This window comes from Kogia breviceps, chromosome 14, assembly GCF_026419965.1.
Source record: "Kogia breviceps isolate mKogBre1 chromosome 14, mKogBre1 haplotype 1, whole genome shotgun sequence".
Lineage (NCBI taxonomy): Eukaryota > Metazoa > Chordata > Mammalia > Artiodactyla > Physeteridae > Kogia > Kogia breviceps.
In genome coordinates, this window is record NC_081323.1 from 65,678,087 (window position 1) to 65,691,183 (window position 13,097).

At 45.9% G+C, this 13,097-nt stretch overlaps 1 protein-coding gene across 6 annotated transcripts in view; it reads right to left on the reverse strand.

The window, feature by feature from the left end:
- The window catches only part of MYH11 (myosin heavy chain 11), a 122,078-nt gene that overhangs the window by 57,770 nt on the left and 51,211 nt on the right, over window positions 1–13,097 (reverse strand). For 3 of the 6 annotated variants that reach the window (XM_067013496.1, XM_067013497.1, XM_067013498.1), the window contains exons 5-7: window positions 6,155–6,257; window positions 4,515–4,535; window positions 2,167–2,259 (exon numbers count right to left, since the gene is read on the reverse strand). In XM_067013496.1, the coding sequence (XP_066869597.1) occupies window positions 2,167–2,259; window positions 4,515–4,535; window positions 6,155–6,257 (217 nt within the window). The remainder of the gene's footprint in view (window positions 1–2,166; window positions 2,260–4,514; window positions 4,536–6,154; window positions 6,258–13,097) is intronic. The other 3 variants (XM_067013499.1, XM_059038282.2, XM_059038284.2) reach the window with 1 other exon arrangement.

A 13,097-nucleotide genomic window follows, 5' to 3' on the forward strand; every position in this document is an offset into this window, starting at 1 on the left:
CTTTGAATTTTCTCTCGTTTACTGACATCCTAGAAACTCTGCACTGGGTGACAACGCACAAATGCAGTGCTTCTTGGTGCAGCCAAAACAAACCCCACGGGGATTTTGGAAATCTGGGGGAGGGACTGGAATTGTTACATGACGGTGGCAGCTACTGCTCTTTGTGGACAGGGGCCAAGGATGCTGGGCATCCTGCAACGACCAAGAGAGTCCCAGACACCAAGCATTAGCCACCTACCCTATGACTTTCAAATGTCGCACCTAACACGGCGGTGAAAAACCTGTTTATAATTAGCTGAGCCTAGACCCTAAAGGTGTTTTAGATAAAAACACTCAAAAAATGTTAATGTTGTTCTCATGTAGGAATGTCATATCCATGTAACTCAAGAGCAAATTGTTCTTTGGTTCAGAGCTTTCCAAAGAGTATGTCATCATTCTGGAAAATCCCATCCCATGGCTTCAGTCCCCAGACGAACCCCGCCTTGTCTCAGCCTGCATTTGTAGTTGTCAAGGTCACAGTGATTCTGGATGTAAACGCAAGGGTCTGACTAGTTCATTGTGTCTTCATATGTGGTCTGGCCCGAGAACTGATATACTGAAATGCACATTTTAATTATGAATTGTTTTATTTCTCCTTCATATTATAGCAAGTGCATTGTGCTATTTTTTTTAAATCTGATGTGTGTAGTAGGTGATGTTATCTATGACTCTAATTTTTCAGGGAAGGAAAGGGAACACCGCATAATTACTTGTAATAAGAAGTGGGTCTTGGGGTTGACAAGGCCGGGGCCCATGCGTGTGAATATGCAGGACACAGAGATACCCACAGAGCGGCTCTACGTGGGCGAGGCAGAGGTTTCCACAAAGAGTTTTTCATAGGGTCCCATCTGGTGACTGACAGTTCAGAGGGGCACCCACAAATCAGCAGGGGCCCTCCTCACTGGTGGAATTCAGATGCAGTCTTTCCTCCAAATTTCCTCATCAAAGTATCTTTCTGGGCTTCCCTGGTGGCGCAGTGGTTAAGAATCCTCCTGCCAATGCAGGGGACACGGGTTCAAGCCCTGGTCCAGGAAGATCCCACATGCTGCGGAGCAAAACGAGGCCCATGTGCCACAACTACTGAACCTGCACTCTAGAACCCACAAGCCATAAATACTGAGCCCTCATGCCACAACTACTGAAGCTCACACGACTAGAGCCCACGCTCCGCAACAAGAAAAGCCACCGCAATGAGAAGCCCAAGCACTGCAACAAAGAGTAGCCCCTGCTCGCCTCAACTAGAGAAAGCCCACGCACAGCAACAAAGACCCAACACAGCCAAAAATAAATAAATAAAATAATTCTTTTAAAAAGCATCATTCCTCTTAAAAAAGAGTATCTTTCTGACTCTCCTATGGAGTGGAGGCCCCCACTTCTTTTGTACAACAAGATAATTTTTGTCTAAGTGTCATCAACCACCTGTGTTCAGGGTTCTCCTGGCCCCATTAGGCTCAGGTGAGAAAGTGAGGGGGGCCCTTGGAACCTGGAAAAGCCTGTGTGGGAAGTCCTGCCTCATTGACTGTTGGCTCCCCAACTAGGCCACAAGCTTTGTGATGGCTGGAACCACGTCTGAATTGTTTGCCGTCTAGTTCTGGGTCTGCTATACAGTAGGTGCTTAATGAAAATGAGCCAAACGAAGAGAGAGAGAGATAATGGTGTGTGTAAAAATGCCTGCCAGAATGATTGTATACAGTGGGTGTGTAATAAATGTTTATTGAAACTTGCATGTGCTTGGTACATAGTAGGTACTCAATGCATGTTTTGCTGAATAAATAAATGAGTATTGGGTATAAGTGTCTAGCACTTACTAGGTGCTCAGTAAATATTTACTGAATGAATTATGAATGTCATATTCTAACAGGGAGCCTAGTATATAGCAGATGCTGAATGAATATTTGTTGAATGAATAGTGAGTGAATGAATGAGGGAGCGAGTGGCTGGAGTACTTGCAGGGTTGTAAGGTCAAGACAGGACTGGAGATGCAGAGCAAAATGCTGTTGCAATGCACACCTCCATCCCTTCAGCTTCAGATGTCCCCTGCAGACACATACTCTGCATTCTCAGGCAGGAGGTGACACCAGGGGACCCGAGCCTTTTCCAGAAAACCCATGTGGCTTTGCTACTTACAAATCGTGAGGAGTTGTCGTTCTTGACAGTTTTGGCGTTGCCAAAAGCCTCCAGGATGGGGTTTGCTTGTAGAAGCTGCTTTTCCAGCTCACCCTAAAATTCATTCACATCTAGTTATTGGAGAAAGTGACATAGACACTGACAGCTCTGCCCTGCACAGATGTTGTCACAAAATTCTGCCCTTAACCCATGGGTTCTCTCCTATCCTATCATCTACCCATCTGAGACTCCCAATGCTAATGTCCAGATTTACTCAAGGATTTCAGAAGAGAAACAAATGTCTGAGCTCTCTTATAGCCGGGACATCTGTAAGGACATCCCCTAGGAAGGCCACTTTTTCCTAAATAGGGCCTGCTCATCTATGTGACATCATTGCCACTGAGAACTGCCACACTGTACAACACCAGGATGTCATTTACATCATAGTGAATCCATGGAGTTGTGCAGTGCACAACCTGCCCTGCTGTACACGTCAGTACTGCTGCTGCTTATGTTTGACAAGAGCTTTCTTCAAGCTAAATCACTAAAACCCTTCTCCTGATGGTTTTAGTGCAAATTTTTAAAGTTGCAATTTTTCCTTTCTCAGGACCAGTTTTCTGAAGTCTCCTATGGAAGACAAGTAAGGAATGTGCAAAACCCACCGGAAATACTTCAAACCGACTGCAGAACAAAGCTTCAAAGCAGGTTGCTTGAGCTCCATTCATCAGGTTAAATGCAGCTGAGACTGTACACAGCCCATCGGCCCCCTCTGAGGGGGCTCCTGTGCACAAACGCGGTCACGTGATTAATTGTTGCAGGAAAGGGCCAACAAGGTAAATCATGCCAGGAAGCATCGAGCTGCTCTCTGCCTATCCCCACGACATGGCAGCTGCAGACTGGCTCAGCGGCTCTCCTACCCAGCTCCTCCTCCAGGCTGACCCTGGGAAGTATGGGTCCTGAGGGTTTTCTCCTGTTTTCTCTGCTGGTTCCCCTGTCCTCTTTTTCAGGCAGTTGGACTGGGCTAAAAAGAAGCTGGGAAAGGTTCTAGAAGGGAAAAGGCTGCGCACAGCTTTCTCCCTGCTCCTCTATACACCAGGAGGGCATCACGGGTGGCTGTCCCTAAAGGAACAGAACAGGAAGCTACTAATTTACGTGTCTATTTATTAACATGCCCTCTTCCTTCACAGCTCCCAAAGAAGATAAAAGTGTCATCTCTGTGAAAACCCTAGCCACAGTGGAGTCCCCATCATTGGGACTTGTGGAAATTTACAATGAGAGCAAAGGGCTTTGCTTGACTAGTGGGAAGAAGACTGATGGGGTCACTTCTGTCAACACAAACTTGGGGTCCCAGTATCCCCAGAAAAAGGTTCCCTTCCTAGAATGGGAGTTCTAGCTGCTGGGGCCAAAAGATCCTTCTCAGGAGAGCTCTGAACATGAAGATCTGGTCCAAACCACTCATTTTATGGATGATGAGACAGTGGCCCAGAGAAGTTAAGTGACTTGGCCAAAGTCACACAGGAGCAGATCCCATATAAGAAGCCTGATTCTCCTTCTGCTTCATCTATGACACTGCCGCCCAGGTCTAACTAAGATGGATTGAGTGTGATCCTAGCACACGCTAGGATCTCTTGATCTGAGGGTCTCTTCCAGGCTGGGACCCATATGCCAGCCCCCCAAGCTCTGAGTTAGAGATGAGTTTACATATGCAGAGGTTTGAGCAGGGCCCGGTTGTGTGTCGCAATAGCTGGGGCCTTACCGTGCCACCAAAGCTAGTGCATTGTGAACACCAAGACTCCCGTTTCTGGAGCCTTGGGTCAAGCAACCGGCATGCAAAGACAGACATGCACTGCACACACATGCACAGGGACACACCAGTGCAGAGGGGACAGGGCTCAGGGGAGATATTTAGGGCTGATGGCAGGGAGTGGGGAGAGAGGCATGCCACAGCAGTGCCATTAACTGACTGTCAATCAAGCCAGGGAAGCTTTAGGGCAAGAAGGTCCTAAAAGGCTCAACCAGACGGAACAGACGTCTCCAGGGCCTTCCAGTCAGGGTTACCGGTGGTGGACACATTGGTGGCAAGGGTAATATGGGATCCATTCTGAACTGGGGAAATCCATTCCCGGCTGGAGGTCAACCCTGGGAATTCCAATGGGTCCCGTGGGTGGCAACACACCCCACGCCCCACACTGACATTGGGGACACGCAGGACGGTGTTTCAGTGAGTTTGTAGGTTTGGGCTGTGAAACTTGGGGACCGAGCCCATTCTACCATCAGCTATGGGGCTCAGTGGGTGCGACAGGAGCATGCACATCTAAACACACTCCGTGCCTCCCGTACACACCAGGAAAACACTCCCAGTTACTCACGTAGGCAAAAGATGGGCCTTGCTGTGGTTGAACAATACAGTATAAAACAAATGTCAGTGTTATTTCCATCACACGTACATCAGGGTCTGGAGAATATACGATTTCAATCCCCCCGCTCAGACAGCCTGGATTCTCTAAGACTCTCCAACTAGGAAAGCAGCAACTTTTCTTGGATTCAATTTCCTTTCTGTTTTGCTGCTTTCTTTTCTAATTTCTTAGAGACTCAGACATTTCAACGTTTTTTCACTGCTGGGGCCGAGCTGCACTCTTTAAAACTGTGTCTCATGAGATGCTGTCTGAGATGTGTTCTCACACACAGAGAAAAAAGTATCTGGCACACAGCAAGTGCTTGATAAAGATCAGTCACTATTATTAAGTATTACTATTACTTATCATCACTATTCTAGGAAAAGGAAAGGCGGTGGGAAGTGGTGCTTAACTGCCACGTGAACTTTGGCGCTATTTGTTCCTATACACGGTACCAGAGACAGTGCGGGTTTCCTGCGTCTGTTTGAGGGAGGAAGGTTCCCCAGGCTACAACCAGTGCCCACCCGAGATCTCCGAGGGCCTCCAGACGAACTGGTCTCTGTGGCTGCTCCAGTGTTGCCTCTGAGCCCCAGAGGCAAGATCCAGAGTGGCAGGAACCAGTGACACCCCAGGCCTTCTTCAGGCCTCCGCTCTACCATTCCCGTGCCCCCACCCCAAACCTTCACACAGAGGCGCTGGCAGGTCCTTCAAGCAGCCCCATTGCTTGTCGCCTCCTCTGGGACAGACGAGGCAGGGCTAAGACGGAGGAGGAAGAGAGGGATGGACCCAAGAAGGGATGATTCTAGAAACCTACTCTTCTTTTCCTTCTAAGCCCTTAATCAAACTGCATCATCATGGGTTGACCTGTAGGATTATTTGATGACTAGCTCTCTTTTCCACGAGTCCAAAAGCTCAGTAGCTAGAATAACAGTGCCTCTCAGCCTCATTGCTGGACCCCAGCCTGGCAGTGCCTGGCATACAGTAGGTGCTCAGTCAAGGGCACTGGACCAAAGCCCGTATGCTGAGTGACACCAATGTTCCCATCTCCTGGGGTTCCCACCTGAGGGACACATGGAGGAATGACAGGTGTCCCTCAACAACTAGGGAATTTACAGAGATTCAGTTCAGGCAGTAGTTCTCTAGCAGGGGTGACCGTGTCCCCCAGAGGGCACCTGGCAATGTCTAGAGACATTCTTGGTTGCATAACTGAGGGCAGAGCTCGCTACCAGCCTCCAGTGGGGAGAGGCCAGGGATGCTGCTAAAAATCCTCCAGGGCATAAGACAGCCCCACAATGACTCAGTCCAAAATGACTTTGATGCCACGGTTGAGAAGCTTTGATGTCAATCAAGACTCCTCCTCTCATTTCACAGGACAGGACCCCTCAGGAGATGATCCTGGCTAAAGCGAGAAATCACCTAGACCCAAACGGGCCCACCCAGGAGGGAAAACATCCCTCTGGTGAGCTGTCTGGGGGAGGGGCAGTGAAACACAGCCCTGACTCCTTACAACGCCAAGTCCTGGGCTTCTCAACGGTGCTGTCTCCCTCGGTCAGCCCACGAGCCCGGAGGCCCATCTGCTAAGTCGTGGCCACAGGGCAGGAACTACCACTCACCGTGATACTTGTGTCCTTCTTGCCCTTGTGGGAGGAGGCCACCACGGCCAGGTACTGGATGACTTTCTTGGTGTTTTCAGTTTTCCCAGCTCCAGACTCGCCTCTGAAAGACACGGGAAAAGTGACCCACCGGAAACAGCCCCATGCAGGTGTTCTGTGGGTACTTTTCCACAGCTCCGTGCCATTTTCCAGATGGGGAAACTGAGGCTCCCAGAGGGGAGGAGACTTGCCCACCACTGGCAGACAGCTGGGCTGGGTTTCAGACCTTGCTCCATATCTCAATCCACTCCTCCCAAGAGGATGTGGGAAAGGATGTAGATGAAAAGAGTAAAAGAGAAAACTGAGTTTTCCTACCAAGGTCCAAACTTAGGTTTATTTGGAACTGTCTACTTTTAAAAATAAATACTTCGTTTTCTAGAGCAGTTTTAGGTTCACAGCAAAATTGAGCAGAAGTACAAAGTTCCTATATGCCCCTGTCCCTGCCCCTTGACATACACAGCCTCCTCAACCATCAACATCCCCCACCAGAGTGGTACACTCGTAACGATCGATGAACCCACGTTGATGCATCATTATCACCCAAAGTCCGTAGTTTACATCAGGGTTCATTCTTGGTGTTGTACATTCTATGGGTTTTCACAGCTGTATGATGAAATGTATCCACTATTACAGTATCATACAGAATAGTTTTACTGCAAATTATCTATTTTAAAGACATTATTAGGGACTTCCCTGGTGGTGCAGTGGTTAAGAATCTGCCTGCCAATGCAGGGGACACAGGTTCGAGCCCTAGTCCGGAAAGATCCCACATGCCACGGAGCAACTAAGCCCGTGCACCACTACTACTGAGCCTGTGCTCTACAGCCCACGAGCCACAACTACTGAGCCCACCTGACACAACTACTGAAGCCCACGCACCGAGAGCCCCTGCTGTGCAACAAAGAGAAGCCACTGCAGTGAGAAGCCCGTGCACCGCAACGAAGAGTAGCCCATGCTCCTGCAACCAGAGGAAGCCTGAGCACAGCAACAAAGATCCAATGCAGCCAAAAATAAATAAATTTTAAAAAGAAAAAAAAAAAGACATTATTAGCCTTGTTAGAGATGGAATGATCAGGCAAGAGACTGCCTTCCAGGAAGGACATAAGTACCTCTCAGAGTACCAGGATATAAGTTAAAAATTTTTGAAGCTCCCGTTACAAAAAAGGAGAAGAAGGAGAAGAAGAAGGGGATGAAGGAGAAGAACTGGTTATCCCATCAGCCACTGGACAGACATAAGCCCCTTCATCCTATGGAGAACCCCATTCTAATGGTCAGGTGGCTAGCTAATGATCTCAGTCAAGTATCAAAAAATAAACCTGGTTGAAGTAATTCATGCTAAAGTGTAAATGACTGATAAGTTTAGATCAGCAGGGTGTTGTTTGTCTTATCAAAAGAGTACTTCTAGAATATGAGCAGTGGATTATTTTACCAAAATGGCCTTCTTGAACCAGCTACCTCTCTCGGCCACTGGAGATCATGGTGGTGGAATTGTTTCATCCAAGGATTCCAGACACTGTCTCTGACTCCCACTATTCTCAGTGAAAGGGAAAGATGACTTCAACCAAATCTTTCCTCCCTTCTTGTCCTCTCCTCTGATTTTCTTTTGTTTTTCGTTTTTCCTTCCTTTGCCTAGACTCTCATTTGCTGAGCTCACTGAGTATTCTGAAACGTACTAATTTTTTTAAAGCCTGAATTTGTCTACCCTGAGGTCGGTTCAAGGTTCTCCACGCTGAACCAGTGCCACCAGCGCTAGTGCAGTGCTTGCCCTTTTTCCTAATTAGGAAATAAAGAAATTAACTTGCTCTGCCAAGGGCCCATTAATAACTTTGCTCATGGCTAAACAGAAGAAAGAGAGAAAGAGGAAGGAAGGAAGGAAGGGAAGGAGGGAGGGAGGGAGGGAGGAAGAAAGAAAGAGAGAGAGAGAAAGAAAGAAAGAAGAAAGAGAGAGAGAAAGGGAGAGAGAGAAGGAAGGAAGGAAGGAAGGAAGGGAGGGAGGGAAGGAGGGAGGGAGGGAGGGAGGGAGGGAGGGAGGGAAGGAGGGAAAGAAACATGTGTCCTGAATTGTCAGACACAACCCCATGGGTCACCATCCAGAAATCAAGTGTCTGATCTCCAGGAAGGTTGAAACATCTCTCCACATCTCACGACGATATTAACACTGTCCTCTCCCCTTTCCTAATGGCCTTTATTCCCAATGGTCACATTATTTCACATGGCCTCAGAGGCACTTTGTGAAGTGGGAGCCATGGAGGCATTATCTTCATTTTCTTGAGGAGGACAATTGAGTCCAAAAAAATTTTTTTTCTTTAATTTTAAGGAGAGAATTGACTTTTCAAGGGGAGTGGAGGCCCTATGCTAATTGTTTCACATGTATTATCTCCTTTACCTCCCCTCCCCCAATCCTGAAGGTAGGACATATCCCTTTCATGTTATTAAAGAAGAGGAACTTTGGGCCAGAGTGGGTAAGCAACTTGCCCTAGATTACACAGCAAGGCAAGAGCACACACAGCATTGAAATCAGGTCTCTGGTTCCAATGCAATCAGGACCCTTTCTATGACATTTCACCAAGTCATTCCATGACACAGGCCTAACCCTCTAGGAACTTGCTTTCTAAGGTCAGAGGAAAGGAATGGGGAATAGGAATTGATATTTCTTGAAGACCTACTCTATGTTACTGGGCTCAGAAATCTTTTTATGTAATCCAACAACCTAATGAAGGAGTCATTGATTATCCCCATCACCCACCTGGGGAAACTGAGGCTCAGAGAGGTTGAAGTAGTGTTCGAGGTCATAACTGCTCCTGCTATCACACCGATAGAGAATAGAGGAGTGAGATTTGAATGCAGGTCTGCTTGATGCCAGATCCCATGTTCTGCCCACTACACTCTTTTTTTCTTTTTTACACATGAAATTATTTTCAAACATTATTTAACACAAGTCTTACAAATATATCACATTAGTTGTGGAGGAAGTTAGATATGTTATAACTTCAGGGCTATAATTTACTATTGGCAACAAAAGGCAAAAAAATCTCACTGCCAGCATGAGGGCACAGTTTCAAGCAACAGAAATCATACAAGCATTGCTTCATAAACACCGATTTTTGAGTGGCATAGTTTCAGAAAAGATTGATTTTTAAAGGATATTTTAATTATGTTCTAACAGGTGTTTGGAATGAAATGCTATATTGCAGCTATCCATATGTAGGTTGGTCAGCATTGATTATTCGGAATGTCTAGCTCTGCAAGAGAGCAAAAAGGAAAGTGGTTTGAAATAGACAAACTCTTGTGGCATATAGTTTATATGACTAGAGGTTGTCATCAAACCTTGAAAATAGTCTTGATGTATTTAAGTGAAAGATGGTGGACACTAAGTTGTTATAGGAACAAACTATCCGTGTAGCTTATCCTTGGAAATTAAGTTACTGAGTTAAAGTTCTTAGTTTTAAAGACTAATAATAATCCACTTAGATCTTCTTTTCAAATCAATTTACTCGTGAATGACTGCCATGTATTCATTCTAATTTGTCAATAAATTGGCATGAAAAGTTGGAAATTTATCTTTTTTTAAACATCTTTATTGGAGTATAATTGCTTTACATAGTTGTGTTAGTTGCTGCTGTATAGCAAAGTGAATCTGCTATATGTATACATATATCCCCATATCCCCTCCCTCTTGTGTCTCCCTCCTACCCTCCCTATTCCACCCCTATAGGTGGTCACAAAGCACCGAGCTGATCTCCCTGTGCCCACTACACTTTTATTTTTAAAAGGGTGACAAGGAGATAGAATGCAGGAAAGACAGAGCGAAGCCCTTACCCCACTCCATCAAGGAGTTCTTCCGTATATTCTGGGAGCCTTCACTTGCCTTAATAGGCTCTTTGAAAATGTGACCAGGAACCAATGAACCAAGCCACTCAGTCATTCACACCTTAGTATGAATTATTTCAATTAGGCTAATGTCAGAACCCTTGACAGACATCACTCCAAACCAAAGGGGCCAGGTTCTGATCAGAGCAAGAGGAAGGAGAGAAAATCTGAGTGAGGAAAACTACCTATGTAGCTGATCCTGAGCCCATTCAGATCCAAGGCAAGAATCAGGACAGCTGTGCACACAGCAACCCCAGATCACTACTGCCCCCTCCTCTTTCCCACCATGATTTCCTCATTCTCCATCTCTGCCTTCAGCCTCTCCCACCTCCTCCCTTTCACAACAAAGACATTGGCATGACCATGGCCCTGGTCTTCCACCTCGCAAGGGCGGGGAAGCGAGACACAGACTCTGGGAATCTGCTTCTCCCCACGTGGCTGCTTGGCTCAACAGTTTCCAAGTTTTACTGATAAAAATAAATTATCCCAGGAGGTTGTGCCAAAGAAAACAGTCCAAGCTCCAGGCTCATGGGCATCTGAAGATTGATGTGCTCAGGGCTGCTTCAGAAACATTAATACCTTTGCTTTTCTGACCCCTGGACTCTGGGGATGAAGATGGCTTCCTGGTCTGAGCTCCCTAAACCTTGGTCCTGTTTCTTAGGGGACTTGGTGCCCAGCTCCCTCATCCTGGAGGAGAACCTGGACTCAGGACCATATATGGCCTCCTGGACTTGTAATTACCCCACTGCCAAGTCCTTTTAATCAGTCCAGCCTCAGTGGCTGGAAGGAGCTACCCAATGGCAGCTTAACCCCTCAGCCCCCAGCCAGGCTGGATTCATGGGTGTGTGACCTGTGCGGTCCCATGGGGACTATACTGAGGAGGGCCCTGTGCTTGATTTAATGCTCTGATGTTGCGAGCCTGAATTTCTAAATAACATTTTTAATTAATTTTTTTTATTGGAGTAAAACTGCTTTACAATATTGTGTTAGTTTCTGCTGTACAATGAAGTGAATCAGCTATAAGTATACCTATATCCCCTCCCTCTTAGACCTCCCTCTCTCCCATCCCCCCATCTAGGTCATCACAGAGCACCGAGCTGATCTCCCTGTGCTGTATTGGCAGGTTCCCACCAGCTATCTATTTTACACATGGTAGTGTATTTATGTCAAACCTAATCTCCCAATTTATCCCACCCTCCCCTTCCCCCCACATGTCCGTTCTCTATATCTGTGTCTGTATTCCTGCCCTACAAATAGGTCATCTGTACCATTTATCTAGATTTCACATATATGCATTAATATATGATATTTGTTTTTCTCTTTATGGCTTATTTCACTATGTATGACAGACTCTAGGTCCATCCACATCTCTACAAATGACCCAATTTCATTCCTTTTTATGGCTGAGTAATATTCCATTGTATATATGTACCACATCTTCTTTATCCATTCATCTATCATTGGACATTTAGGTTGTTTCCATGTGCTGGCTATTGTAAATAGTGCTGCAATGAACATTGGGGTACATGTGTCCTTTTGAACTATGGTTTTCTCAGGGTATATGCCCAGTAGTGGGATTGCTGGGTCATATGGTAGTTTTATTTTTAGTTTTTTAAGGAACCTGCATACTGTTCTCCATAGTGGCTGTATCAATTTACATTCCCACCAACAGTGCAAAAGGGTTCCCTTTAAACAAGGGGCTCAGCATTCTCATTTTGCATAATTTTACAAGTCAGGTAGCTGGTCCTATAGTGTTGAACGCCATTTCTGAGTCCATTTCAGCCGTGGTCTGCCATTGGTAGCAAAGCCAAATTGCCTCTGAATCTCAGAGCTGCTCAGTCCCTGGTCCTCATATGACTCCCAACCCTGCAGCCAGCAAAGTCCTCTGGATTTGTGCTGTCCAACTCCTATACATCCTACAAAGCCAAGTTAAGCACTGCCTCTATTTTGAGTACTGCCTCCAGCTCCCCAGGCAAAAGCAGTGCCTCTTTCCCCTGCAGCGTCAATCAGCAGAGTAACACAATGGGCTCCAGGGCCAGACTGCCTGAGTTCAAGTCTCTGCGCTGCCCTATGTGACCACGTGCAAGTCATTTAACTACTCCCATGCCTCGGTTTCCTCATCTATAAAATGGGTATAATAAAAGCACTTCTAAGATTGTTATGAGGATTAAATGAGTGAATATATAAAACATTTAGAACAATGCCAGGTACACAAAAATGTTACCTATTGTTACTTTTACAACCATTTCTCTCCTAATGCTTATATATTCTGTTTATATCATTATCTTCAATATTCATACTATCATTAAAATGCAAGATATATTTTTCTATTGTTTAAGCCAGGAGTCAGCAAACCATTCTGTAAAGGGCAGATAATAAATACTATAGGCTTGGTAGGGCCTGCATTCTGGGTCCTAACTACTCAGCTTTGCCTTTGTAGCACAAAAGCAAATGTGGAAACAAATGGGAGTGGCTATGTCCCAATAAAACAATAAAAGAACAGACAGGGACCAGATATGGCCCACTTGTCAGAGTTTGCTGACGTCTGGCTGAAGTGTTCCAGTGTTTTTCTGTCCATTTTAAAGTTCAGACTCCTCTAGAAGACCTCACCCACCTCTCTCTGATCTCATGTCCCACCCTCCAAAGATGCCCACATCCTAATCTCAGGAATCTGTGAAAACCTTGCATGAGACAAAAGACTTTTAAAATTAAATTAAGGATCTGGAGAAGGGATAATTATCTCGGATTATCCTGGTAGCCCAGTATAATCACGTGTCCTTATAAGAGGGAGGCAGGAGGGTCAGAGACAGAGATTAGGAGATACACTGCAGGCTCTGAAGATGGAGGAAGAAGCCACAAGCCAAGGAATGTAAGCAGCCTCTGGGAGCTGGAAAAGACTAGGAAACTGAGTCAGCAGGTCATTTTAGCATTTATATCCACTTGCCTAAGTAGCATTATATCACTAATTTTTGATTATTCATTGTTAAGCATCAGATGTTGATTTCCCATTGTGGAAGATGATAATTTAGCTCCT